This window comes from Nymphaea colorata, chromosome 6, assembly GCF_008831285.2.
Source record: "Nymphaea colorata isolate Beijing-Zhang1983 chromosome 6, ASM883128v2, whole genome shotgun sequence".
NCBI classification, from domain to species: Eukaryota; Viridiplantae; Streptophyta; class Magnoliopsida; order Nymphaeales; family Nymphaeaceae; genus Nymphaea; species Nymphaea colorata.
In genome coordinates this window covers 15,070,794-15,096,590 of record NC_045143.1, presented here as the reverse complement: position 1 = coordinate 15,096,590, position 25,797 = coordinate 15,070,794, and the positions used below count along the sequence as shown (strand labels likewise).

The 25,797-nt window shown below is 37.9% G+C and overlaps 1 protein-coding gene and 1 pseudogene across 23 annotated transcripts in view; one reads left to right on the top strand and one right to left on the bottom strand.

Moving 5' to 3' along the window:
* Positions 1-10,821: 10,821 nt before the first annotated feature.
* On the bottom strand, positions 10,822-12,470 carry LOC126410183 (DNA-directed RNA polymerase subunit beta'-like; annotated as a pseudogene).
* A 5,710-nt stretch (positions 12,471-18,180) lies between these two features.
* LOC116255843 (histone-lysine N-methyltransferase ATXR7) overlaps positions 18,181-25,797 on the top strand; it is a 44,794-nt gene continuing 37,177 nt past the window's right edge. For 15 of the 23 annotated variants that reach the window (XM_050078332.1, XM_031631903.2, XM_050078330.1 and 12 more), the window contains exons 1-7: positions 20,061-20,283; positions 20,386-20,621; positions 20,841-21,483; positions 21,647-21,763; positions 23,935-24,261; positions 24,381-24,677; positions 24,800-25,126. In XM_050078332.1, the coding sequence (XP_049934289.1) occupies positions 20,188-20,283; positions 20,386-20,621; positions 20,841-21,483; positions 21,647-21,763; positions 23,935-24,261; positions 24,381-24,677; positions 24,800-25,126 (2,043 nt within the window). In that variant the 5' untranslated portion in view covers positions 20,061-20,187. Of the gene's footprint in view, positions 18,638-20,059; positions 20,284-20,385; positions 20,622-20,840; positions 21,484-21,646; positions 21,764-23,934; positions 24,262-24,380; positions 24,678-24,799; positions 25,127-25,797 lie in introns of those variants that run through there. The other 8 variants (XM_050078333.1, XM_050078335.1, XM_050078328.1 and 5 more) reach the window with 4 other exon arrangements.

Below are 25,797 nucleotides of genomic sequence, written 5' to 3'. Positions count from 1 at the left end.
ACTTGTTCAGATGGATTCAGGTACGCTTTCACTACAGTTAAAATTTTGACACAGTGATTTAGCAAGAACGAGATCCTGCTTTAGGGCATATTCATTTGTTTGTATATGCATGAGGAAATCTCCCCATCAATTGCTATCAGAACCTATGTTTATAGTTGAATCGTTGGTTTTTTAGATAAATTTTGTGCGATCTTCCTTTTCGAATCTTCTCCTTTTGAGAACCGCCGTGTTTGTCTCCTTTCCCCATTTCCCCATTTCCCTTGCTAATGGGCGTGGGCAATGGAAGCCGTCGGGCTTCCATTGCAGCCGTAGAAAGAGGAACAAGGAGGGGTGACGGCCGGACAGCACTGTGCGACCCGCCGGCACCCACCCACAATGTTGGGAGGCCTATCGGAGGAGCTCCACCGTTCATCTGTCGTTCGTTCGTTTGGCAGGCGAACGGTGGAATCGCTGCTGGAAACCGCTCACACGGTAGGCGGTCGGACCCGGGTCGGGTCATGACAGACCCGACCCGGATCCATAAGAATCTTAGAAAAAGAAAACGATGAACGTTGGAAACCGCTAGCGCGGTAGGCGGTCGGACCTAGGCCTGGTCATGACAGATCCAACCCGGATCCATAAGAATCAAAAAAATAAAAAATTGTGCCACCTCAGACCACTTGCAGTAAGAACTTTGGACCCGGGTCGGGTCCTGTCGAACCCAACCCGTATCCATACGGTTTAAATTTTGAAAATACGGTTCTTTTGTCAAACTGATTCTGAAGAGAATGGAACCGGTTCATTCGGTTTAAGACCGATTCAATTCAATTCAGAACCGGTTCGTACTTTTTTGAGCCGATGCAGTTCAAATTTAAAACGGTTTTTATCGATTCGGACCCTTTTCAAACCGGTTCATTCAGCCTTGGAACCGATTTTAGTCATTTTCCAACCGGTTCAGTGGGTTTCAGAACCAATTCGGTCTATTTTTGACCAGTTGGGTATATTTTTAAACCGGTTCAGTCCTATTTAGGACCATGTGGGTGTTTTAGTTGCCGGTCAGTCCTATTTAGGGTCATGTGGGTGTTTTAATTGTGGTTTAAGAATGATACTGACCATTTTAAAGCCGATTCAGTGGTTATTAACTCACTTAAGCACAATTATGATACCGGTTTATAAAATTTTAGACTCTTTTGGGCCTATTTCATTGAATCATTTGGTTTTGGATTCAATGTAAGGTAATTTTGTATGTAAATTTTAATATATGCATCATGTTTTACATGTTATTAAAATTGTGGGTGTACCTTAGATGAATATTTGGATTATAAATTTAATCTTTTGTCATGTCTATTGTTCAAAATGAGTAGATTTATACTTTATGTCGCCAAAGTGACCTCTATTGTAGGAATTTGTCTGTTTCGAACATTAGATGATAGTATACTTAATCTATGCGGGTAATGATCAATCCAAAAGAGGATTGTTGTTTGGTCAGGTTTAAACATACATGGTAATGAATATGTGATAATTTTCTGGTTTCCATGTGAATAGTGAGTAAATCCAAAGATAAGCTCGTTATTTGATATGGCTAATTATCTACATTCATTGTCGACCAAGAATACCACTTGCAGTTAATATTTCAATCTAAAGATTGGATATTAATGTTGCACTAGTACCTTGTATTGGGATTTAGGCCATTGTATTTAAATTCATTTATATTTGTTATTTCATTTATGTACATGTATTGATTGTGAGCATGTTTGGTATTTTTTGTTCTTTATAAAGTGAGTTCTGCTTCCATGATATCTGCAAATTTGAGTACTATTCCTAAGTTAAATGGTTCAAATTTTAAGGATTGGAAAGAAATTGTTATGATTGTTCTGAGTTGCATGGATTTCGACCTTGCATTTAGGGTGTCGTCCCCACCTGAGTTAACAGATGAAAGTTCTCATGATGATAAGTGGAACTTTGAACGGTGGGAGCACTCAACCCACATGTGTCTAATGATCATGAACAAATCAATCTTAGAAAATTTTAGGGGCTCAATTAGTAAAAAAGCTAGTGCCAAGGTGTTCCTCGAAGAAATTGAAAAGTGTTTTGCTAAAAACGAAAAGGCTGAAACAAGTACTCTTTCAAGTAAACTTGTGACGCTAAAATGTAAAGGCAAGGGGAACATACGGGAGCACATTATGAAAATGTTTCATCTTGCTTCAAAACTACAGGCACTAGGTCTGAAATTACCTGAAGACTTCATAGTGCATATGGTTCTCCTTTCTCTTCCACCACAATATGGACAGTTTAAAATTAGTTATAATTGTCAGAAGGAAAAAATTGACTCTTAATGAGCTCATTTCACACTGTGTGGATGAAGAGAAGAGATTGAAGCATGATAAGATAGAAAATGCTCACTTGGCTACTACGCCTGAAAGTAAGAAAAGAAAGACTATTAAGGAAGTTGCAATTGACCATTCATCCATTAAAAATCAGAACAAGCATAAGGAAGGCAAATCAGGATGCTTCTTTTGCAATGGTGAAGGTTATATGAAGAAGGATTGTACCAAGTATCACGCATGGCGTGAAAGGAAATGTACATTTCTCACTTTGGTTTGTTCTGATGTTAATTTAATTTCAGTATCCAGACACACTTGGTGGGTAGATTCGGGTGCTACTACTCACATAAGTGTTTCTATGCAGGGCTGCCTAAATTGCCGAACGTCAAATAATGATGAAAGATTCATCTATATGGGCGATGGCAAGAAGGTGAAGGTTGAAGCTATAGCAGATTTTCGGTTATTATTAAAGACTGGTTGTTATTTAAATTTGATAGAAACTTATGTAGTACCGTCTTTTAGACAGAATTTGATTTCTATTTCCTTATTGGACAAATTTGGTTATTATTGTTCATTTGGAGGTAGTAAATTTAAGTTGTTTCTGCACTCAAATTTGATTGTTACTAGTTCTTTGTCTGGTAGCGATAACCTCTATTTCCTTGATACGGTTGCTTCATATCATAAAACCTTGCATGTTACGTCTAGTGGTACTAAAAGAAAATTAGCAAATGAGAATTCTGCTATATTGTGGCAAAGGCGCTTAAGACATATCTCTGACAAGAGGATCAAAAGGCTTATGTCGAATGGAATTCTTGAATCTCTTGATTTTGCAAACTTTAATGTTTGCATTGAATATATAAAGGGAAAACGAACAAACATTAAGAAAATATGTGCAAATAGAGCTTTAAACGTCTTAGAACTGATTTATACAGATGTTTGTGATCCATTCCTGTTGGAATGGACAACAATATTTTATCACGTTCATAGACAACTATTCTCGTTATGGTTACCTGTATTTTATTCATGAGAAGTCTCAATCCTTAGATGTTTTCAAATCATTTAAAGCCAAAGTTGAGAATCAATTAGGCAAAATGATTAAATCTGTTAGATCTGACCGTGGTGGTGAATACTATGGTAGATTTGATGGATCAGGTGAAAAACGTCCAGACCCTTTCACTAAGTACCTAGAGGAATGCAGTATAGTCCCTCAATACAACATGTCGGGTTCTCCCAGAATGAATGGTGTAGCTGAAAGACGAAACCAAACTCTTATGGATATGGTAAGGAGTATGATAAATCATTCTAGCTTATCGGAGTCCCTCTGGGAAGAGGTATTAAAGAATGTAGTTTATATTATCAATAGAGTGTCATCAAAAGCAGTACCGAAAACCTCATATTAGTTATGGGCAGACAAAACGCCTAGTATGAAGCATTTTCATGTTTGGGGATGTCCAGCTGAAGTGATGCCATATGGGCCAAATGAAAGGAAACTGGACTCTAAGATGGTTAGCTGTTATTTTGTTAGATATTATGAAAGATCAAGGGGTTATAAGTTTTATAATCCAACCAGTAAGTCCTTCTTTGAAACGAGAAATGTCCATTTCTTTGAGGATATTAAGTTTGGGGGAGGTGATAAGGTTAGATGTATTGCCTTTGAAGAGGGACCTGAGTCTACTCATACAGATGTTGTAAGCAATAGTCAGGTTTTTATTCCTACCATTGTTCCATCAACATATCCAGAAGAAGACAATAATGACGGTCTCCTTATTCAAACCACTGAAGAAGAAACTCAACAACCTCAAGAAAATCAAGTAGATGTATCATTGAGGAGATCCACTAGAGAGATGAGAAGCACAATTTCAAATGATTTTGTCTATCTCCAAGAACATGATGTTGATATGGGTTTAATGGAATATGATCCTATTAACTTTCAGTAAGTGATAAAGAGTTCTAAATCTCATAAGTGGATAAATGTCACGAATGAAGAAATAAAGCCCATGATGGATAATGACATATGGGACGTTGTTCTCTTGCCTGAAGATGTGAACCTCATTGGTTGTAAATGGATATTTAAAACCAATAGGGATTCATTATGGAACATCGAAAGGTATAAGGCACGTCTTGTCACAAAGGCCTTTACTCAAAAGGAAGACATTGATTACACAGAGACTTTCTCTCCAGTTTCGTCGAAAGACTCTTTCAGGTCCATAATGGCACTTGTGGCTTATTTTGACTTAGAGCTGCAACAGATGGATGTAAAGACAGCATTTCTCAATGGAGACAATGATAGAACCATATATATAGTGCAACCAAGAAAACTTTGTTTCAGGGGATGCAAAAAAATGGTCTGCAAACTCAAGAAATCCATCTATGGGCTAAAGCAAGTTTCCCGTCAGTGGTATTACAAATTTCATCAAGTTATAGTTTCATTTGGTTTCAAGACTAACATGGTTGATGAATGTGCATACCAAAAGTTCAGTGGATGTAAATTTATTTTTCTAGTTTTATATGTCGATGATATATTGCTGGCAAGTAATGATATGGATATATTACATGAAACTAATAAATTTTTGTCAACAAAGTTTGACATGAATGATCTTGGTGATGCATCTTTTGTATTGTGGATCAAGATATTTCGAGATGGTTCTTGGGGTATTCTTGGATTATCACAAAAGACCTACATTGATAAGGTACTTCAGCGATATGACATGAAAGATTGCAAACCAGGAGATACTCCAGTTGCCAGAGGAGACAAGTTTAGTCTCAAACAGTGCCCTAAAAGTGAACTCGAATCTAAAGAAATGGAAAGGATTCTTTACTCATCTGTTGTGGGAAACCTTATGTATGCTCAAGTTTGTACTCGTCTGCATATTGCATTTATTGTTGGAATGTTAGGCAGATACTTAAGTAATCCTAGTATGGATCATTGAAAAGCAGCCAAAAGAGTATTGAGGTACTTACAAATAACAAAAGATTTTATGCTCACATAAAAGAAGTCAGACCAGTTAGAGATTATTGGGTATTCAGATTCTTACTTTGCTGGGTGCTAAGACAGTAGAAAGTCAACTTCAGACTATGTATTTCTATTGGTTGGAAGAGCTATATCATGGAAAAGTGTCAAACAAACACTAGTAACTACTTCAACCATGACAGCAGAATTCATAGCATGTTACGAGGCATCCAATCATGCTTTGTGGTTGCGGAATTTTGTCACGGGGCTGTTATGAAGATGAATAAATATTCCACTTAATTATCAACATTATATTATTAAAACTGAAACAAAACAACCAGATCACAAGTTATGAGATGGATAGAAAACGAAAAATATTAATTGAAACAAAACTAAAGAAGTTAGACAAATACTTATAATGTATCAACAAAAGCAAACACTATGGAGTTTATACAAATTCAACATCTAACAAACAAAAAGAAATTAACGACAAAGCGTCTAAATTGAAATGGAAAGCAATGTTATTTTCATTGCTTGTTTAATGATCATGTCTCTTTTGCGAAGAATCCACTTTATGTCGTTTGGTCTTAACCCAAAGAATTTACATTATGCCATTTGGTTTCTCAAGGATAACCAAGCTTTCTTGACAAAGCATGTCATCAACAAAAATTTCAATTGTCTTATGAATTGGCACCACTTCCAAGTCCTACTTAAGAGGACTATAGATGTGATAGATGATGAGTTTTTATGTATGCAAGCTCTTCAAATGAGAGTAGAAGAGGCTTCCATTGAACTTTTGGAGTTTCTTTTGGCACACACTTCATTGCTTATCTAGGCGTATTGGTGGCCATGATGATGTTGAGCTTAATACATCTAAGCCACATTTGACGTACTGGTTTTCCATCACATGAGATTCCTATATACTAATGAGAATAGAAATAACTGAGACCCAGTTATCCAAAAAAATTTCATAAAAATAATAGGTCAAAAAGGGGACTTCAATACTTAAGAAAATATACGTAGGCAGATCCCCTGCTTTTATAGGTTTCATCATTTGCTTATGAAGGTGCATCACATGTCCATATCTCCACAAAAAACATCTATCCTAGAGATGCACACCCATAGTGTTTTCATATTTCGATCCAGAACTAGCTCAGAGACGCACACTCACAGAGTTTATAGACTTTGATCTTGAACATGGCTTAAAAAATCTTCTATGAAACACTTGATTGGGATTTGCTTTCATTTTAACAGCCATTCATAATAATTTTGTTATACTTAATGGAGTGGCAAATAACATTGTTATAGAAAACTAACAAAAAACCATGTTTATGTCTTGAACCTAGATGCATCTAGATCCTTTCTATTTGAACCTCATACCTCGAAGTTTTCTGTAACTAAACATATGGATGCAACCATGTCCATAAAAAATAGATGCCACCATAAAAAAATGCGTTTTCAATATGCAGGCCAGATAATTGAGTTAAAAAATTCATACTTGTGTTTGAAAAAAAAATCAATCATAAAAAAAATTTCAGCTTAATCAGTATGATTTACATATAAAAATTAATTGCAAATCGGTTCCCACATAACATGATGTTGGGCAATCATGTGTCTAATGACTTATATTCATTATTTTTTTTAAGCTAAGCATGCATAAATGTGGACCATGCCTGTGGGTGCTATTTCCAAGAACTTAATAAGTTGTGCAAATTTAGATAGACAAACCTCTAAACATAGCAGATATTGTCATTGAGATAAAATTGTGCCATACATATGTCACCAGAAAATCACGGGAATTTAAGAGTGAATATTACTGTGGTTTTGTATATAAATACAATTTCCAATCTATTTCAAATCTATATCCATACGAAGTAAGCCATTATGAAACCATGCACCAGTTAAAATTTTTGTGGATTTCAACAAGTGGTGAGTCTAGGTCAAACTATAGGGGCAACTATTGAATATCAATTTAAATGATCACAACTTGGCACATTCAAGTGAAATAAAAACAAAACAAGAGTATAGCACTCAAAACAAAACACTTTTAAGACAATCAATTCAACTAAAACAATAAGTTCAGTAGTATTGCATAAACACTATTCACACACAAAATGTTCCCCAAAAGTACAAATAAATAAAGAAGAGAAAAACCTAAATATAAATGTGGCTGCCTTTTAAAGACATTAGAACTCTTTGATCTTCAGAAGCACCTCAATCTCCATAGTTCTGATCCCTAAAGTGGTGGGTGCAAACGAGATTGACAAATTCAAGCCCATCACTCTTCGTAATAGCATTCTCAAATTCATTACTCATTATGGTTAGGAGACTCTGTCCCTACGCCACATTTTGGGGGACAACCAACATGCATTCTTACATGGGAGATGCATCCAAGATGGCATTCTTTATGGTCGAGAGATTGTGCATACCTTGAGTTCAAGGAAGTCCAAGGCTATCGGCATCAAAATGGATCTTAGTAAGGCATATGATCATGTGAATTGGAAGTTCCTAGAGAATGTTCTTTGTTTTCTAGGTTTTGGAGAAATTTGGATGCAGAGAGTTATGGCCAAAGTCACCTCAGTTATCTCAACCTTACCCATCAATGGTCGTGAAGGTGCTGGTTTGAAACCAAGAGAGGTCTTCGTCAAGGAGACCCACTCTCACCATATTTATTTACTATTGTTACGGAAATATTAACTCATTTATTGCAGGAAAAAAATAAGGGAGGAGAGCTTAGGAGCCCAAAGGTGGATAGCAAGGAAGGTGTTCACTACTCGGCTCTTTATGCGGATGATGTCTGGTTGTTTATGGAGGCTACCAAGAAAATTCTCAACACTCTTAATGAATGTATTAAGCAATTTGAAACGAGTGCAGGGATGGTAGTCAGCATGGATAAGAGCCGTTTTTTTGGATTCAATCTTTCCACAAATGAAATCCTTCACGTCGAGAGGGAGCATGGTTGGAAGAGTATGCAGCTTCCAATTGAATACCTAGGGATTCCTGTACAGGTTGGTCTATTGGATAGTGGCCCTAAGCCCTATCCTTCATCTCATAACTGCAAGAGGGCCTACTTGCAGTTACGAGATTGAATTAAAAAATTCATTTCCAAATAAAAGATTTCATTAAACAAAAAAAAAATCAATTGTTACCATTTACGAGCTTGCCAAAAATTCTCCCTGTCATAACCATTGCTGGGATTCGGGAAATCCTGAGAGGTAGACTATAAAGTCCCAGCTTATGTTCATCTGAAGGTTGATCATCGATTAACCTAGCGGTGCCTCCCAGAAGCAAACCCATGAATCTAACCTAACTCTTTTCTTTTTCTTCTTCTTCCCTTTTTCTTGTCGATGTTGCTTCTGTCGCGTGTTAGATGCCACCGATGATCGTGTAGCACAGAACAAGAGCTGATCAAAGGTGTCATTCCACTGTCGTGTATCCATCATTGGTATCAGAGCAAGGTTCTTTGAATTTCAGTAAGTTCGTTCAGACTCTGTGATAACTATGATGAATGCAGTACGCATATGGCATGTTGTTTCCAGATCATATCTCTTGAATATGAAAGCATGCTAGGCGATACTAATATAAAGCATGAAGTATTCTAGTCCTAATTGTTTTGAAACTTCTCTAGTTTGTGAATTATGTTGCGCACTATTTTTTTTTTGTATCCCTATGTCTGCGAGAGACTGAGAACATAGTCGAGCCTACACCTGAGCAAGCATATCTTTGTTAAGGGCTCTGACACAGGGTTTCAAACAAACTAAAGGCAATAACATTATACCAGATCCCTCATCGAGGGTCTAGCCACATAACACACTAATGCTACAGGAATAGAGAGAGGAAAACAACAAATACAAAGGGAAAATAATAAAGGACCTTACCCATCTATATGCTGCTTGAGAAAAAGATCCAACGATTGACTGAAAAGCTGAAGTTCATCCCGTCGGTCGCAACCGGAGACAAACAATTTTTTTTCTTTTCCTTTCTTGTCATCAGACCCCAAACCCTCGACCCCTCTGCTTCTGTCTCCTCTATCGACTAGTAGCAGACGCTCACCGGACTGGAACCCGATTGTCCTCCTTGTGATGGTAGCAGAGTGGGAGTCTAGGTAAAAGGGGTAGGCAGCGAAAACAACCCCAAGATAGTCGGGTCCTATGAGAACGACAGGTGCAACCATCGCCATTTCTCTCTTTTGACGCAGTCGGAGATTACACCATTGCTCCATTGTTGGCGACGACCCAGACCATGCACTAAGGGTCTAATAGGGCCTGGTGAGCAGCCGACTGTCTTCCCTATTGTTTTCAAGATGGGTGGCTTTAGCAGGCATTGATGCTCGCCTGCTGAAACCTCCCGTCATCGCCCTCACAGCAACACAAAACCCCAATTTGGTGGAAAAGAGCTTTAGACTGCTCACTGCTCGTCGGACACTGCTTCGACATACATTTTGTGAGGTAGAAGCAAAGGAGGATGTCTTCCTCATGGTGGCAGTGGAGAAAATCGATCGGAGGCAATGGAAGAGGCACGACTGACGAAACCCTAGCAGAAGTTTTTGCGAGAGGAGAGAGAAGCTCTCTAGAAGAGTGAGAAAAATGGGTGAAAATGAAACTTTTTTTGGGTCGGGTCGAATTTGTACTGAAATTTTGAAAATTACAAATTTAGTCCACCTTATTAGCAAAATTTTCAAAAACATGGCCACATTTTTCAAAAATTAATGTTGCAATGTTTTTGTTGCAAAAATTTCAAAAAGAGGCTTGCGAAAGTTAATTTCAAAGAAAACCCACATGTTTATATGAAATTACGTAGAGATACCCTTAGACTTATTAAAATTGCTAAAAGAGGGTTCCAAAAAAATTGTTTTGCAATTTTAGTAGAAAATTGAGACTTTATATAAAATTACATAAAGGTACCCTTAGACTTATTAAAAATTACTGAAAAAAGGTTCTGAAAATAATTTTCAAAATAAAAGGGGAAATTCACATACTAAAATTTAAAATTCAGATTTCCTTGCTGCTAAGTGATATTTTAGAATATTATGGAGATCTTCTGACGTGATATTCTCTATGTTGCTTTCTCTTTATTGTTCTTTACTTGCCATGAAAATTAAATTTAGAAATGACTTCAAGAGTTGGGGCTTCAGAGCTGGCGAAGACTGAAAAACTCAATGGCACTAACTTTAATGCATGCATGGAAGTGTATAATCATGTTGACCTTGACTTTGGAGAGGCTGATTTATGTTATCAACAAGTTTTTTCCCATTTTAGGAGATAAGCCTACAGATGATGAAGACTAACCATCTCTTAGAAGGTGTTGTTAAAAGATCATCAATTCCTAATGAAATGGATGTAGCGGTGGCTTGCTGAAAACCCAGAGTTTTTACTTGATCCAGAATGTGTGATGTATAGGCTATTCCGAAATGATCTATTAATCTGCTAATAAGCCGTTTCATGGCAGTTCCATCTATCACTTTATTGTGAAAGACCAGATCGGCCCGTTCTTAAGTACCTCCATATTCTGATGAGTAGGATTCGACAATGGGTTTGAGTCAGTGATACTAAGACTTGCTTTCCTCGATCTTGATTCACTTACAAATTCAGGAATTATGATACTAGTTGAACCAGACCGAACTAGATTCCGAGAGATATCACATATCAGGTACCATATGAATAGGACCGACAAAACCCCTGTACGGCTTCTTCTATTTCTCGATAAAAGGAAATATGGCCAACAGTAGTTCGAATGTATATACAAAGCATTCCTTTTTTTACACTTCTTACTACTCGATAGTGATCATAAATCTCATGATAAGTGCCCAAAGATTCATATTGAACTTCGATGGGAACTTCTCTATTTATTGAGGCAATGACACGTTGATCTAGTCGCCACCGTAGCCATAAAGTACTATATAAATCGATCCCTTTCTGCCGATAAGCCCCAAGTGCATCGTAGGAACTACAAAAATAGGGTTCTTTCCCATTCTTATACTCATAATTACTATGATCAATTCTTTCATTTTGGTAGTTTCTGGGGTTACATGGATTATACCTATTTGCACAAATACCTCTACGATTCCCCATCGTTAATACATAGAGCCCCATAAGCATATCTTGAGTGGGTACGGAAATGGGATCCCCAATGGCTGGAGACAAGAGATTCGTATGAGAAAACATAAGTAAACGAGCTTCTGCTTGAGCTTCCAAAGATAAAGGTACATGAACAGCCATTTGATCTCCATCGAAGTCCGCATTGAATCCCTTACAAACCAATGGATGTAAACAAATAGCTCGTCCCTCCACTAAAATAGGTTGGAACGCTTGTATGCCTAATCTATGCAAAGTGGGTGCTCTATTTAGCAATACAGGATGCCCCTACATAACTTCTTGAAGTATTTCCCATACAATGGGTTCTTTTTTCCGAATTTTACTTTTAGCAAGTCCTATGTTGGAAGCAAGATGTTGTCTGATTAGACCACGAATTACAAATGTCTGAAAAAGCTCTATTGCTATTTCTCGAGGTAATCCACATTGATGCAGTGAAAGCGAAGGGCCTACCACAATGACGGAACGACCTGAATAATCGACCCGTTTACCAAGTAGAGTCTCGCGAAATCTTCCCTCTTTGCCTTCAATTACATCTGAAAACGACTTGTAAACTTTATTGTGACCGTCCCTCATTGGTTGTCCGCGGATCCCATTATCAAGAAGTGTATCTACAGCTTCTTGTACCAATTTTTCCTGACACATTACTAATTCCCCCAGCGTAGATCTACTTGTTGTTAATAGATCGGTAAGAGTATTGTTCCGATAGATAGCTCTTCTATAAAGTTCATTAATATCTGAACTCATTGATTTACCCCCATCAATCTGAATGATTGGCCTCAACTCGGGAGGAAGAACTGGTAATACGGACAAAACCATCCATTCTGGTTCTACATTTGTTCGAAGAAAATGCTTAGCCAATTCCATGCGTCTAACCAAAAAATCTTTTCTCCTCCCAATTTTTCTATCTTCCCTGTCATTCCCGGTTGATCCTTCTTCTCCCAATTCCTTCCATTCCACCAATGAACGATCTATAATAATTCGCAAATCCAGATCGGCTAATTGTTCTCTGATAGCAGTAGCTCCGGTAGATATTTCTCGATTTCTAAATGTATTGAAGCCTTGGGTAGTAAAAAAAAGTGGGATACTGTATTTCCGGGATTGGATTTCATATTCGGAGAGCATATGAGGCCTTTGAGAATGATGACTTGATGGCTAACACTATTATGTTAACGTTCATGGAAGATAACTTGATCAAGGTGTTTGAGGATTGTCCAATGGCCAGACATAGGTTTAATACTATCTCCTCAAAATACAACACCACTACTATGATGCATGTTCAATTGCTCTTAGAACAATACAATTCATACAAAATGAAAGAGTCGGACAGAGTAGTTGACCATGTTAACATGATGTTGATCATAGCTAAAGAGCTAGCCGTAGTGGGAAATGTGATATCTGATAACATGCAAATATGCACCATCTTGAATAGTCTACCACTCTCCTAGGATTTGGCTGTCACAACACTGAGTCTCCAGTTTGACACTCTAACTATAGAGAAACTCCTCATACAATTAGTTATTCATCAAAAACATTTGGTCAAGAGAAAGGATGCAGAACTTATGACAGTTCAGGATAAACCAGTCAAGAGTCATGTGCCTATAAAACCTAAAAATTTTAAAAAGAGAAACGATGGCAAGTTTAAGAGCAATTCTGAGGGTACTCAGAGAACACAAAGAACTGTAGTGAAATGCTACAAATGTGAAAAGTCTGGACACATTAAAAAGAACTACCAGACAAAACTCTCGAACAAGAATGACAACAAGAGTCAGGACAACAACGATAAGAGGAGAAATCAAGGGGACTTCAACAAAGAAGTCATTTGCATTGTATCGGAGTGCTTGTTCACAAATGGAGATCTGACTAGTTGGTGGGTTGATTCAGAAGCAACTCGACACATTGCAAAGACAATAGAAGACACAATTTGTATGGAAGACCTGAGTCACGGAATGCAAAAGGTCTATATGGGTAATAACTTATACTATGATGTCATGGGAGTTGGGTCATATTAATTGAATGTTGGGGGCACCAGTGTCATTCTTACTGAAGTCCTGCATGTTCCCTCCATGAGGAGAAACCTAGTGTTTGTCCCTGCTTTGATTGGAAAATGTTTTGAAGTCTGTTTTATTCCAGAAAAAGTCACAATGGAAAAACATGGGAGGACAATGTTCGATGGAAAATATGTAAAAGAACATGACATGTTAAAACTCAATGAAATAAATAAAGCTTCCATTTTCACTTATATTGACAGTGCAATGAGTGTGAGTACAAACTTATGACATGAAAGATTAAACCATGTAAGCATCAATAAGATGAGAACTCTAGCACAACAAGGTATAATACCTGATATAAATATAAATAATTTCTCGAAATGTGAGTCGTGTTTATATGAAAAATGGCATATTTTTTCTATCTGAAGTATTTCAGGCCACTAATCTATTGGAAATAATTCATGCAGATATTTGTGGACCTTTCAGAGTTCAAACACATAGTGGCAAGTTATACTTCACAACATTTATTGGCGACTTTTCAAGATTTAGTTATATTTACTTTATTAATATAAATCAAAAGCACTTGAAAAAATCTAGGAATATAAATCTAAAGTCGAGAGATAGCTTCGAAAGTATATCAAAGTTGTAAGGTCTGATTGAGGTGGTGAGTACATATCAAATGAATTCTTCGAATACTTTAAAGACCTTAGAATTAATAGGCAAAGAACAATGCTTAAAACACCGCAAAAAAATGGTGTAGTGAGATCCATGTTGGCAGGTGCACAATTACCATAAGTATTTTGGGGTGAAATTGTGTTAACAACTATTTATACAATAAATCGAGTGTCTTGCAAAGTAGTCCCAACCACTCCTTATGAGAGACAGGCTGGTGCAAAACTAAATCTGAGACATCTCAGGAGATGAAGATTTGTAGTACATTTAAAAATTTTAAATTTAAAAATGGATAAACTAGATAACAGATTAGTAAGATATATATTTGTTGGATATCCAAAATGATCCAAATGCTACAGATTATATCACTCAATTATGGTACTTATAGAAAGTAAAGATGTAGAGTTCCTAAAAGAACTCAATAACAAAGACAATGATCCAGTGGGAGATCATAATGATCTACTAGATGATTTGATTTATTTAGAAGATCAATTCAGTAATGAACCGACTGGGGAACAGTTTGATAATAAACCAACTGAACATGATTCTTCTAAAGAACAGTTTGTTAATGAACTGACTGAAGAACAGTTTCGTAATGAACCAACTGATCTGAGTACCTAATCATCTGAGATGTTGTTAGGTCATAAAAGACCTAAAGCTCCTTCTTCATATTTGAGCAATTACTATGTATATCTTGTAGAGGAGCTATGCTATTTAATCGATATTAGCAAAATATCTGACAATCTAACATATGATGAAACCATAAACTCACATGAATCGTCAGATTGAGCAAACACTATGGATGAGAAAATCAAATCCATAGAAAAGAAAAAAGTAAGGAAATTAGTAGATGTCCTTAATGATAGAAAACCCATTGGTGTAAATGGGTGCTAAAAAAAAGTATAAAACTGACGGATCAGTCGAAAAATTTAAAGCTAGTTTGGGGGCGAAAGGTTTTTTCCAAAAGGAATGAATTGACTACTTAGAAACCTATTCACTAGTTGCTAAGTTTGCGTATATGAAAATAATTCTGGCTATTGCAACCTTTTAGGACTTGGACGTTTGTCAGATGGACGTCAAGAACAAGTTTTGAAGCAATCACCAAGATAGTGGTATTTTGTCTTTCATAAGACAATTACAAAGCTTGGATATATAGCAAATCGGCTAGACCAATGTGTATATGCTTGGAAAAGTGGAAGGTTTTTTGTATTTATCATTATATGTCGATGACATTTTATTGACTAGAAACAATAACGATATAATATCCAAAACAATGACTTGGTTGAACGAAAACTTCAAAATTAAGGACATAGGTGAAACATCCTATATACTAGGAATAAAGATCACTCGAGATAGAGACTCGAGAATTTTGAGTTTAAGCCAAGAACAATATATTGATTATATCTTAATGAAATTTCGAATGGAAGATTGCAAAACTATTTGAACTCCCATAGCTAAAAGAGCTAATTTAAGAAGAAGTGATTGTCTTGGTGAAGGACAACAAAAATTAAATTTTCTATATGCACAGGTTATTGGCAGTTTAAAGTATCTAATGCTTTGCACAAGACCAGACATAAGCTTTTTTTATTGGTCTTGTGAGTCGTTAGATCTCATAAAATGGAAGATTGAGAGTGGAGATGGTATCAAGCTGTGGAAGGATAGATGGAATGGGCAAATACTTATAGACAGGTTATCTCCTGAGCACTATCACCTAATTGAACCCACCATAAACCTGTTCATTCAAGAGTTGGTGCAACAAGACAAAAGCTTTCTCTTTCAGTTTATCCAAGACGTGGGGGTTGAAGTCCAAATTCCGTGCCTTGAGGGAGAGGCCAAGAACACTCTTCTGTTGTCAAATGGCAATAGTTCAGGCATCACATGGCATACATTATGAGAATGATTGCACGCGAAGGGGGAGCTCCAAGGCTGGAGACGTACGCTGTGGCATGGGGATGCTTGTCCATGTACGAGTTGGACTACCTTCATAGCAGAAAAAGGTCGACTCTACATAGATGACAGATCGCAGAAGTTGGGTCAACTCTTAGCCTCCCAATGTTACAACTGCCGATAAAAAATGTGAAAATGCAGATTATCTATTGTTCTCATGCAACAATACAAGAAGGTTTGGATGGAAGTCATAGGGAAATTTGGTGTTACGGGACAAGTCGCTGTCAACTTAAGCAAACTATAAGATGGTGGTTTAAAAGGAAATTCAAACAGAAAGTTCTGCTGAAATGTTGGAAAAACTGTTTTCATTTAATCGTGTGGTTCATATGGAGATTACCCAACAGTAGGAAACATAATGGAAAAAGAAGTACAGAGTGTGTCCTGGAGCAAGCGTGGGCTGGTTGTAAGGAACATCTGTGGTATAGCAAATGGAATGGAACATACCAAAACCTTGTCCATGCTTGGCTAGCCACTAACCTGCTGTGGGGGACCTGAAGATGTTACAATGACATAGCTGTCAACATTCATATGGTGATTTGTACCGGGAGCTTGGATGGTGGTGGTGGTTTTGGAAAAACATAAGGAAGATGGGTACAAGAGTGCCTTGGTATGGTGGGATTGGAAGAACTAACAGAACACACAATGGTTTGTGTTTCATTTTGGTTGTAACTTAATGCGACGGAGCCGAAACATGAGGAGAAAATTCTGCTGACCATGCGATTTTGAATGGAGACATGGCGTGGAGGAATACATGCTCATACATTTGGAAACTAATCACATCACTAGAGGTGAACAACGAGGTCGAGCTCGTTAAAGCTCCGTTCATAAACAAGTTCGAACCGAGTCATTTGCTTAACGAGTCGAGCTCGAGTTCATGAGTCCGACTCGTTCAAATAATCGAGTTGAGTTCCAGCTCAACATGTAACTGCCGATTCAAGCTCGAGCCTTAATCGAGTTTGTCGAGCCTTAATCAATTCGATATATTCAAACGAGTTTATGAGTTTGTCGAGTCTTAATCGAGTCGAGCTCGAGCTCAACACATAATGATGAATATCAATTCTATTCAAATGAGTTTGTCGAGCCTTAATCGAGTCGAGCTCGAGCTCAACAAGTAACTGCCGAGTCGAGCTCATGCTGCTTCCGTCAAGTTATTTTCGAGCTCGAGGTTTCATTAGTCATGCCGAGCTCGAGCTGACTGAACTTGGGCTTGACTCGACTCGTGTTCACCCCTACACATCACCGTGATCTCCAAGGGATGGCCAGCTTGTGAGGCCATCCATCTTCTTCAGAGTTTCTCTAGGAACTTAACTTGTAAGTTTTTGAAAAACCCAGCTTGCGACTGGCATCCGTTTGGGGAAGCTTTGGGCATGGATTAGGGACTAGCAGGTTCCCCAATTTTTGTCTACACATATGCTATTTTGGATTGGAATAAAAGGTGGGGGCCTAACCCCTGTGGAGTCGTTTTTCGAAAGTAAAGATAATCAATGGTGACACAAAAAACAAACACTCCAACAATATGAACCTATGTGATTGATTAAGATACTCTATACAGATGATTAATTGACTTCAATGAAAACTGGAGGGTGTGGCAATGAGCGTTTTGCGAATGGTTTGGCGATTCTTAAGATGGTTTGCATGTTTTGTTGTGTCAAGGTGAGTGGAGAACGTTCACATCACCTGAATGAAGGGCATTTACATCTTTCTACTGACGAGCACATCGGTTGAGATAGATACTCATTAAAGAGGAATGATACAATATACTTGGTGCACAAAGGGCAACATTTTTCTGGTTTCTATAGGGTCGTTTGATAATAACAACATTTCTAACTGTCCATGAATATTTCCCAAAGAATGGGGCATATTAGATTCATATCTGTCTCAATATTTATTTAGAGATATTGTTTCTATTGCGAAACAAAACAACCTCACAGAGACCCTCAAAACATGTGACGTGTTCAAGCCACGAACATGGAACGTCCTCTGGGAGATTGTAGTTGAGGAAGATGATCAGCAAACACACTAGCTAAAAAGGTATAGCGTAATTATTATTTATTTTATGATTTCTATGTTGGAAGCATCAATCCAGAAATATTATTCGTGTTTGTTGTGCACATTCTCATTTTTTTTTTTTAAATTGGAAAAATTGTCCTCCACGATTGTTTTTCACCCGAGCGTAAACGTTCTCTTTTAAGGTCCGATTAGTTATTCCATCCTGGATTCACCCGTCGCTCGCACAATTGAAGATGCTATAGGCGGGGCTAATGGCAAACACCAGAAAACCCGATCGATATTTGTGAATCTGCAAGGACAAGTTCTTGCCTGCAGACCACGGAAAGGGTGCGCTATCGAACGCGACGCTTTCACCGCCTTTGTCTTCTCTCCCCTTTCCTCTCTTCATCCGGTCGGTCCGGAGGAGGAGGGGCGGCGACCTAGCCCCTCTCTCTCTCTCTCCCTCCTCCCCCACCCCCGCACCCGCAAGGTTTGTCGCCGTTCTCCGCCCGCTGCCCCTTCTCCTGGTTTCCTCTATTCCTTCATCCATCGGTCGACCGGTACTTCTTTCTTTCCCTCCCCTCGCCGTCTGATCCTTCGTAGTTATAGATGCCTCCTTTCCTTGCTTAGCTCACGATGCCTCACCCAGTCCAAGCCTCAGCCTCATTGATCTCTTCCGGGGTTGCTTACACGGTAATGTTTCTTTCATTATGTATAATTGATCTGATTGACTCTAGCCGATGCCCTCTTAGCCTTCCTTGAGCACTTTCAATTGGAGATCTCCACCGTTTGTGTCCTTTGCTATCTTACGGTCCTGATCGCCTTTCTTTTGATCTATTATCTATTATTGTTACGTGCATCTTTGTGTACCATAATGTTTTCGGTTGATGAAGAGTGGGGCTCATAGCTATATGTCCATAAATGGATAAGCTTTCCCTGAATGTATATGATGGAAATCCGATCATGTTGGAACTGTATGTGCATCTAGTCCTTGATTTACATACAAATCTCGTTGTTCTTAGCCCTCTCCGCGGATGGCTCTTAAAGAAGCAATGGTCGGAGACTATTCAAAGGAGGAAAACTTGCTGCATCGCTAGTGAAGGCATTGTGAAGCCTAATCTATTTGATTGGTCTCGAAGTAGCCCTAGACTTCACGAACAAATTGCGTTAATGCCCTGTGTGGTGGTTGCAGTTATATTGGCGTCTTTCTAGTTAGAATAGGTTGTCTCCTGCTTAAAATTTTGATCTCTGAGTCATATTTAAGGTGTGGTTGGTGGAAATTTGCTATGCTTTTTTTGTTTCGAGGCTATGGTTGGAGGCCCCAAATTATAGTGGAATATGATTTCCACGTGTGGCAACATGATTCTCAAATTTATGGAATTGCAAACGCAACAAGTTGTTTGGTAGCTCCTTTTGATTTTCAGGCACCGATCTCATAAAAAAAGGGACTTCAATGACCGTTCAAGCTCTTTGGGAATAAAACATGCGAGTATATTGCCGATGTCTACCTATTCAGGATGGTCTTAAATGTGGCTTTAAGGATGTCGTTACACAACCAGCTCCATCTGTAATGCAAAGTTTTGGCAGTACAAGTCCCCAAAGTTATAAGGCATGGTGGAAATTGCAGTGCACTTCCCATTGCCTTTGGGCCTTGTCCAGATGGCGTTTTCGTTCAATGCACAAAACATGACGCTTATGTTGTTTAATCTTTTACTGTTGTACAATAGGTTTGTTGTTGTTTAGACACATTAGCTACTGATGTTCACGGAGGTGAGCTTGGATGTTGCATGTGTGAAGCGTGATGTGATACTCCAAATTATCCTGCCTCCTAGATAGGTAGGTCTGTTCAGGTATCAGCCACATATATACTCTTTTTGCTTTAGCTAGCATGCTTTCTTTTTCTCCCTTTGTCAGAATTGGTGAACCTGAAACTGAAAGCAAAAAGGAAGACATCATCTTGCATGTCTGGATGGAGTAGCTAAGGTTCTGGTCTTGGAGCTACAGCTCTCCTGAATGGCTGCTAGCCCTACATAGCATTTCCAGTGCTACATCAACCCTCGGCCATCTCTGGTACATGCCCTTAGGCCTTAAGGTTTTGGGGCCATAATATAAAAGCCTAGGACAGAATTTGCTTCTTGGATATGAAAGACTTCCTGCTTCCTGCTCCAACTTTTAATACGTTATAGGTGCTGTTTTCCACTTGTTCTTTCCTACTTGCTTTTTGTCCCAACTCCGAAGGCTTCATGCTTCGCAATTGTGACCTTCCTCATCATTTGCTCCATTTTCCCTGCATCCCTCATCACCAGACTCTGGTTGTCATACTCTCTACCTTTGGGCTGGTAGATGCCTTGTCACACAAAAGTTTTTTCTTTTAGAACATTTTTTTTGTTCATAGTCTGTGGTTCTGAAGCCTGTTTCTTTATTGTGTACGGATGTTTTAGGCCTCATGCTATGAGATATTCATGAAGACAGTTGGATCAACCTTTTCACCATGTGAGGCAATTCAAGATGAAGCTGGCGTCTCTTCATATAGTGCAGATGGTTGTTTTGCCTCAGAAAATGAATTTGCATTGTCAGCTGGTGAAGAACAATCTTCAGAAGCATTTATGTGCATCGGTGACATCCACAATGTCAATTCGTCGGCACACAGAAATGAAGATGGGCACTTTCCTCATGGGTAAGGGCTTGAACGCCTCATGTTTAATGCTTCATAGAACAATGTCTTTTCCAAGTTTCTTTTATGCTACAAAACATTCTTTTTGTTTCTTGCTTGATGAGGCTGTCATGTCTTTGTTGCTGTTTTCCCAGCATGAGAGGTAACATGGGATTTTTCATTTTGAATTGACACACATAAATGACATAATAACCATCTTCTGAAATGATCTTTCAACACCAGGAATGCAGCAGAGGTTCGTGGTCCTTCATCTGGCTGCATGTCACTCACAACTACAAGAGTGGGTAGCTCGGTCTTAGCTGAAAATAGCTCCATATCTGCTACTGATAGTAGCAGTGGTACTCCAGCTTGCTACATATCAGAAAATGAATCCTTGGGAAAGGTTTCCCTTGGATATTCACCTACAGTCACTGTAAGCGGATGGATGTATGTAAATGATCGTGGACAATTGTGTGGTCCATACAGTCAAGAACAGCTACATGAAGGCTTGTCAACTGGTTTTTTGCCAGGAGAGCTTCCTGTCTATCCCGTTGTAGGTGGAGGCCTTGCATTTTCAGTGCTGTTGAAATCACTTATGCCAATCTCGGAGTGTACTGATCCAAGTGCTCAATGCTGTATGGCAAATGTGTCAACTTCATCTCAGACTGAAGGCATGGGTCCTGTCAAAGTGTCTCCCACTTCCAGCCAAACTACTGGCATGCAAAACGAGGTTGCTGCTGCTTCTTGTTTTTCTACTCAAATGCATGTGCAGGCCCAGTCATCCTCTTCAGTTAATTCCCTTGAGGTAGAAAATCAGTCACATCATATGGATTGTACTTTGAAAGAAAACGAGATCATGGGAGCATCTGCTGTCCGTAAGTCAGTGGTAAGATTGTGAATGCTTCTTTGCCATTAGATGGTTACATAACATATTCTTAGGGGTGAAAATTTCTGCTCTGGAGAACTCCAAGTTACAAAGACTGGTTATATTTTTATCCTTTTGAAAATATATTTCTTATTGGGGCTCTTTCCTGTTAAATTGATTTCAGGCTGTTGACGAGACATGTTGGATGCTTCAGGATGGAGAGGGCAGAAGTCATGGGCCATATTCTTTGACTGACCTCAATTATTGGCACTCCACAGGATATCTTCAGGATTCCTTGATGGTGAGCCTCTAAAGCTAGAGATGAGAAACCATGATCTTCATCTTTGTTAAGTACCTAGGAAGATTTTACGTGTATTCTGCTGCTGTGATTTATGTGGATCTCATGCGGTTCACTTTCACTATTGTGTTGGAAAGTAATGCATTGATTTAATAGCCTTTCTATGTTTACCTGCATTTATGCTTCTCTTGCTGTTTACTGGTGTCACATTTTAGGGGTCGCATGTTAGATGGCAATGCAGGTATATCTGATAGTTGGATCTTCTGTTGTGGTCAGTTCACACATTTCAGTTCACCAAATGAAAACTTGTCTCCTGGTGCTTGTGAGATATGATGTTGAGGGTGTTGGCTGCATCTTAGCCTCTTGGTCGATCCACATTTTATAACAGACTATAAGCACAAGCAATTATGGTCATTGTCCTCGGCTAGTATATTGGCTTTATATGTTTGTGTTGATCGATTATTTATTTTGCTGGTCTAGTTAATTGTATTGGTTGTTGCTTGCTAATGGAAAATATATCACATGTAAAGGACTTCATATGTTAAAAAATGCCCTCATTCTGATAAGCAATTATTAGTTTCATTTCAGAATTTGAGATAATGTATTCACTTTTGTTTATGGGAACTTTCTGCCTTTTTGTTGCTTACAGTGTCCACAACGACAAAATATATCATAAACATTACAAACAGAAAAAAGTTTCTTTCGGAAGACATCAGTGATGCAAATGTGAAAGAAGGAGGCTATTTCCCTTCATTTACACTACTGAATTCTGAATTCATATATATATATGATTTTATATATATAGGGGTGGGGTGTAGAATCATTAGCAAAATTTTGCATTTTCGTGTTGGGGAAAATGTACAACCAGGACTCAAAGATGCATAATGACTTGGTGCATTTAGCAGTATATTGGTTATACTTAGATAGCCATCCCTGGAAGCATATTTACTGGGATCTTTTTTTAAGATAAGCAGCTGTATATGTTTTTACAGTGCTGAGTGGTACCATGCTTACCAGAAAGTTTTAAACCGTTATGAGTCTATGACCTTTATCACGTGGACACATGCCATGTGAATCTGCTTTCTATTGCATGTTAGTTCTCAAAATCTTGGACACCGAGGCTGTTTTAACTGCACCTTACAATCACATCATTGTCACAAATATCGTTCTTGGGTTCTTAACTTCGAGGTTTTTCTTGGGCATTGTTCGGCAAAATTGTTTTTTCTTGGAAAGATCTTGAGAAATCGCTTCAAACTTTAAAAAATAAAAAATTACTGAGCATTAAATAAGAATAAAATTAATGCGAACCTAATAAGAAGACATAAATAAAATTAGTTAAAAGTGATAGAAAGAATGTCTTCATGATGATAAAAATAATGAAAAGGAATTCAGCTTAAGTTTAAAATTGAATCAATGATGATGATGTTAATGTCATCATAAAAATGAAAAATTGGTAACAAATCATGAAAAGCTTGAAAAAATTTTGATAAAACGCAACAAATTTATTTTTCAGTTTTTTGTCAAAATATCGAGACTTTTCCCAGTTTTATTGTTTTTCTTATTTTTTCTTTAATATCACGATATTTTTGGAAATATCGAGATATCTGTGAAACTGTGTCACATATAGCCATCGGCTTCTGGATTGTTTTCGCAGACTCCATTTACTTTTTAAAAAAATCTAACTGTATAATTGATTTTAACTCTTCAAAAATGTGGGATTTGGAAAAACATGAAAACCTGAGTTTAGATTTCATTTTCTGAGCTAAGAATGCTAAGACTTAATTTAGTGAGGACCTTTGGCCTCATTCTATATGGTTAGATTTGTGAAGAACTTAAAATGGTGGCAGTAGCCAGATGACCGCCTGGTAGTGGATAGAAATCTCTGTTACTTCTCGTGCACTACTCCATTTTCTGGTGTTTGAGATTTTTATCACGTCATGTCTTGCTTTTGTTTCTGCATCATATTCTGTGTCCGACTTTTTGAAATGGTCCTGGCCCGAAATGCACAACCATTTCCATTTGTAGAAATGTTTTCTCTAAATGCCCGTAATTATATATTGTTTTCAGCATTGAGGCCTCATATCTAGTGGGCTTTTGTGGCCACTTTTTTTTTTTTTGTTATCTAGATTTTTGTTTCCATATTGACATTAGTACTTGCTATTTGTTTTTTTGAGGTCTACCATGTGTGTGGCAGCTATGAATCAACTTCTCTTGCTTCAATAATCAGCAAATGGAGCACAAACAAAACAGCTATGGATCCTGAACTGCAAGACTTTTCTCAAGAGACAAGTTCATCATTGCCCATGTTAGCTACTGTTTCTGAAGATATATCTGCTGAACTTCATACTTTAATCATGAAAGCTTCTCGGCGTGTATTGCTGGATGAGATAATAAATGCTGTTGTCCAAGAATATATAGTTTCCGAAAAGCATCTGACAAAGAATAAAGTAGAGTATTCAAGCCAGCGAAATGTTAAAATCTCTAACTTCAGCAACAAAAGGGTATCTAATCCAGAGTTGCATTGCATCAAGCTGCATTTTTTTTTGTTGATTTACTCTTTCCAGAGTATCTGTTGCTTGGTATATACTTTTCTAACTATATTTCATTATATTGCTCACAGTCCAAACTTGTTGGTAAAGTCATCTCTGGCTCTGATGTAGATTCAAGTGGTGTCATGTCTAGCACTTCCCATTCTAAAAGATCTCCCAGGCATGACAAATCCGTTATGAATACAGAAAATTTACGTGGAATATTACTAATAGCTCGAGAAGTGTATGTGGAAGCATGCAAGCGTGTAATTTGGGATTCTGTATTTTCTGAGGCTGTCGAAGATTGTATTGGTCGATGGCGTAAGAAAAAGCTGTGGTCAAGACAGTCACATAGGGCTAGGACCATGGTTTCTCTTCAGTCCAATCTGGTGAGTAGTTTGACAAACTCTTCAAGCGAACCTGGTGAGTGGTAGGCCACAATGCACAAGTATGAGGCTTACTACTTTGGCTGTGTTTTAGTGTGTGTATTCATTTCACATAGTTTTTACAGGCTCAGATGAAGTCAGAATCTACTGGATCTGAACCGAACTGGCAAGCAGGCTTCAAACTAATAGCAGGCACAGGAATACATCAAGGCCATTCAAATGTAAGCTCAGAAGTTAGGCCTGCTGATCACTTGCTAAGTGGATTTTATCCAGAAAATGCAGCAGAACCCTTTCTGGATCAAGGCATATGCCAAAAGAGCATGCAATATGTTCGGGAAAAAGTGGAATCTGCACTTCATTTGTCTGTTGTTGAGTCTTTCCATGATATTTATCTTGACCTTGTCAAATCAGAAGGCATGAATGCTTCAGCTGATTTGAATGCTATGGACATGGTAGGCTGTTTAATGACTTTGGTGTTTTCCACACACCAGATCCTTGTATTTTTTTTCAAATCCTTCCCTTTTTGTTATTTTCAGATTCATCACTTACATTTCTGCATTATTGCTATTAACAAATCTATTTCTTTCCTTTTTTTAAGTGGTTCAAGTTCACTTTCAAATGAATCCTTAAGGCTGTATTTGCTGATGAAAAGTGTTATCTTTTCAATGTAATGGCACGGTAATCTTAAAAAAAAAGAGTTAATAAGGTGTCATGCAAATATTTTGCTTGCGACATAAACCCATGTTATTAAGTACTTACTTTGATCTGATGTTAATCATGGTTAAATAACAAAATGGATTTGTCAAACATGGTTTGATTTGTTAATTGCACATAAGGCAGGGGAATTTGGGAAAATACTTCCCTTTCTGCATCATCATTTTACTCTAGTACTGGTAAATATAAACTCTGGTTGTATTTTTTGCTTGAACATCCCTGTCTTTGGTCTACGTAGTAATTTTATATGAGTATTTTTTTCAAATGAGATCAACTCGTTTCGCTAAGTACAAAACCATGGTCTGGTGAGTGCCAACCTTGGTTAAGTAAATGAGGATTTGTCTTAATGCCAGTTTTAGGTGTGGATTTGTCAATCATAATAACATGGACGATGTGCCCATCACTCATT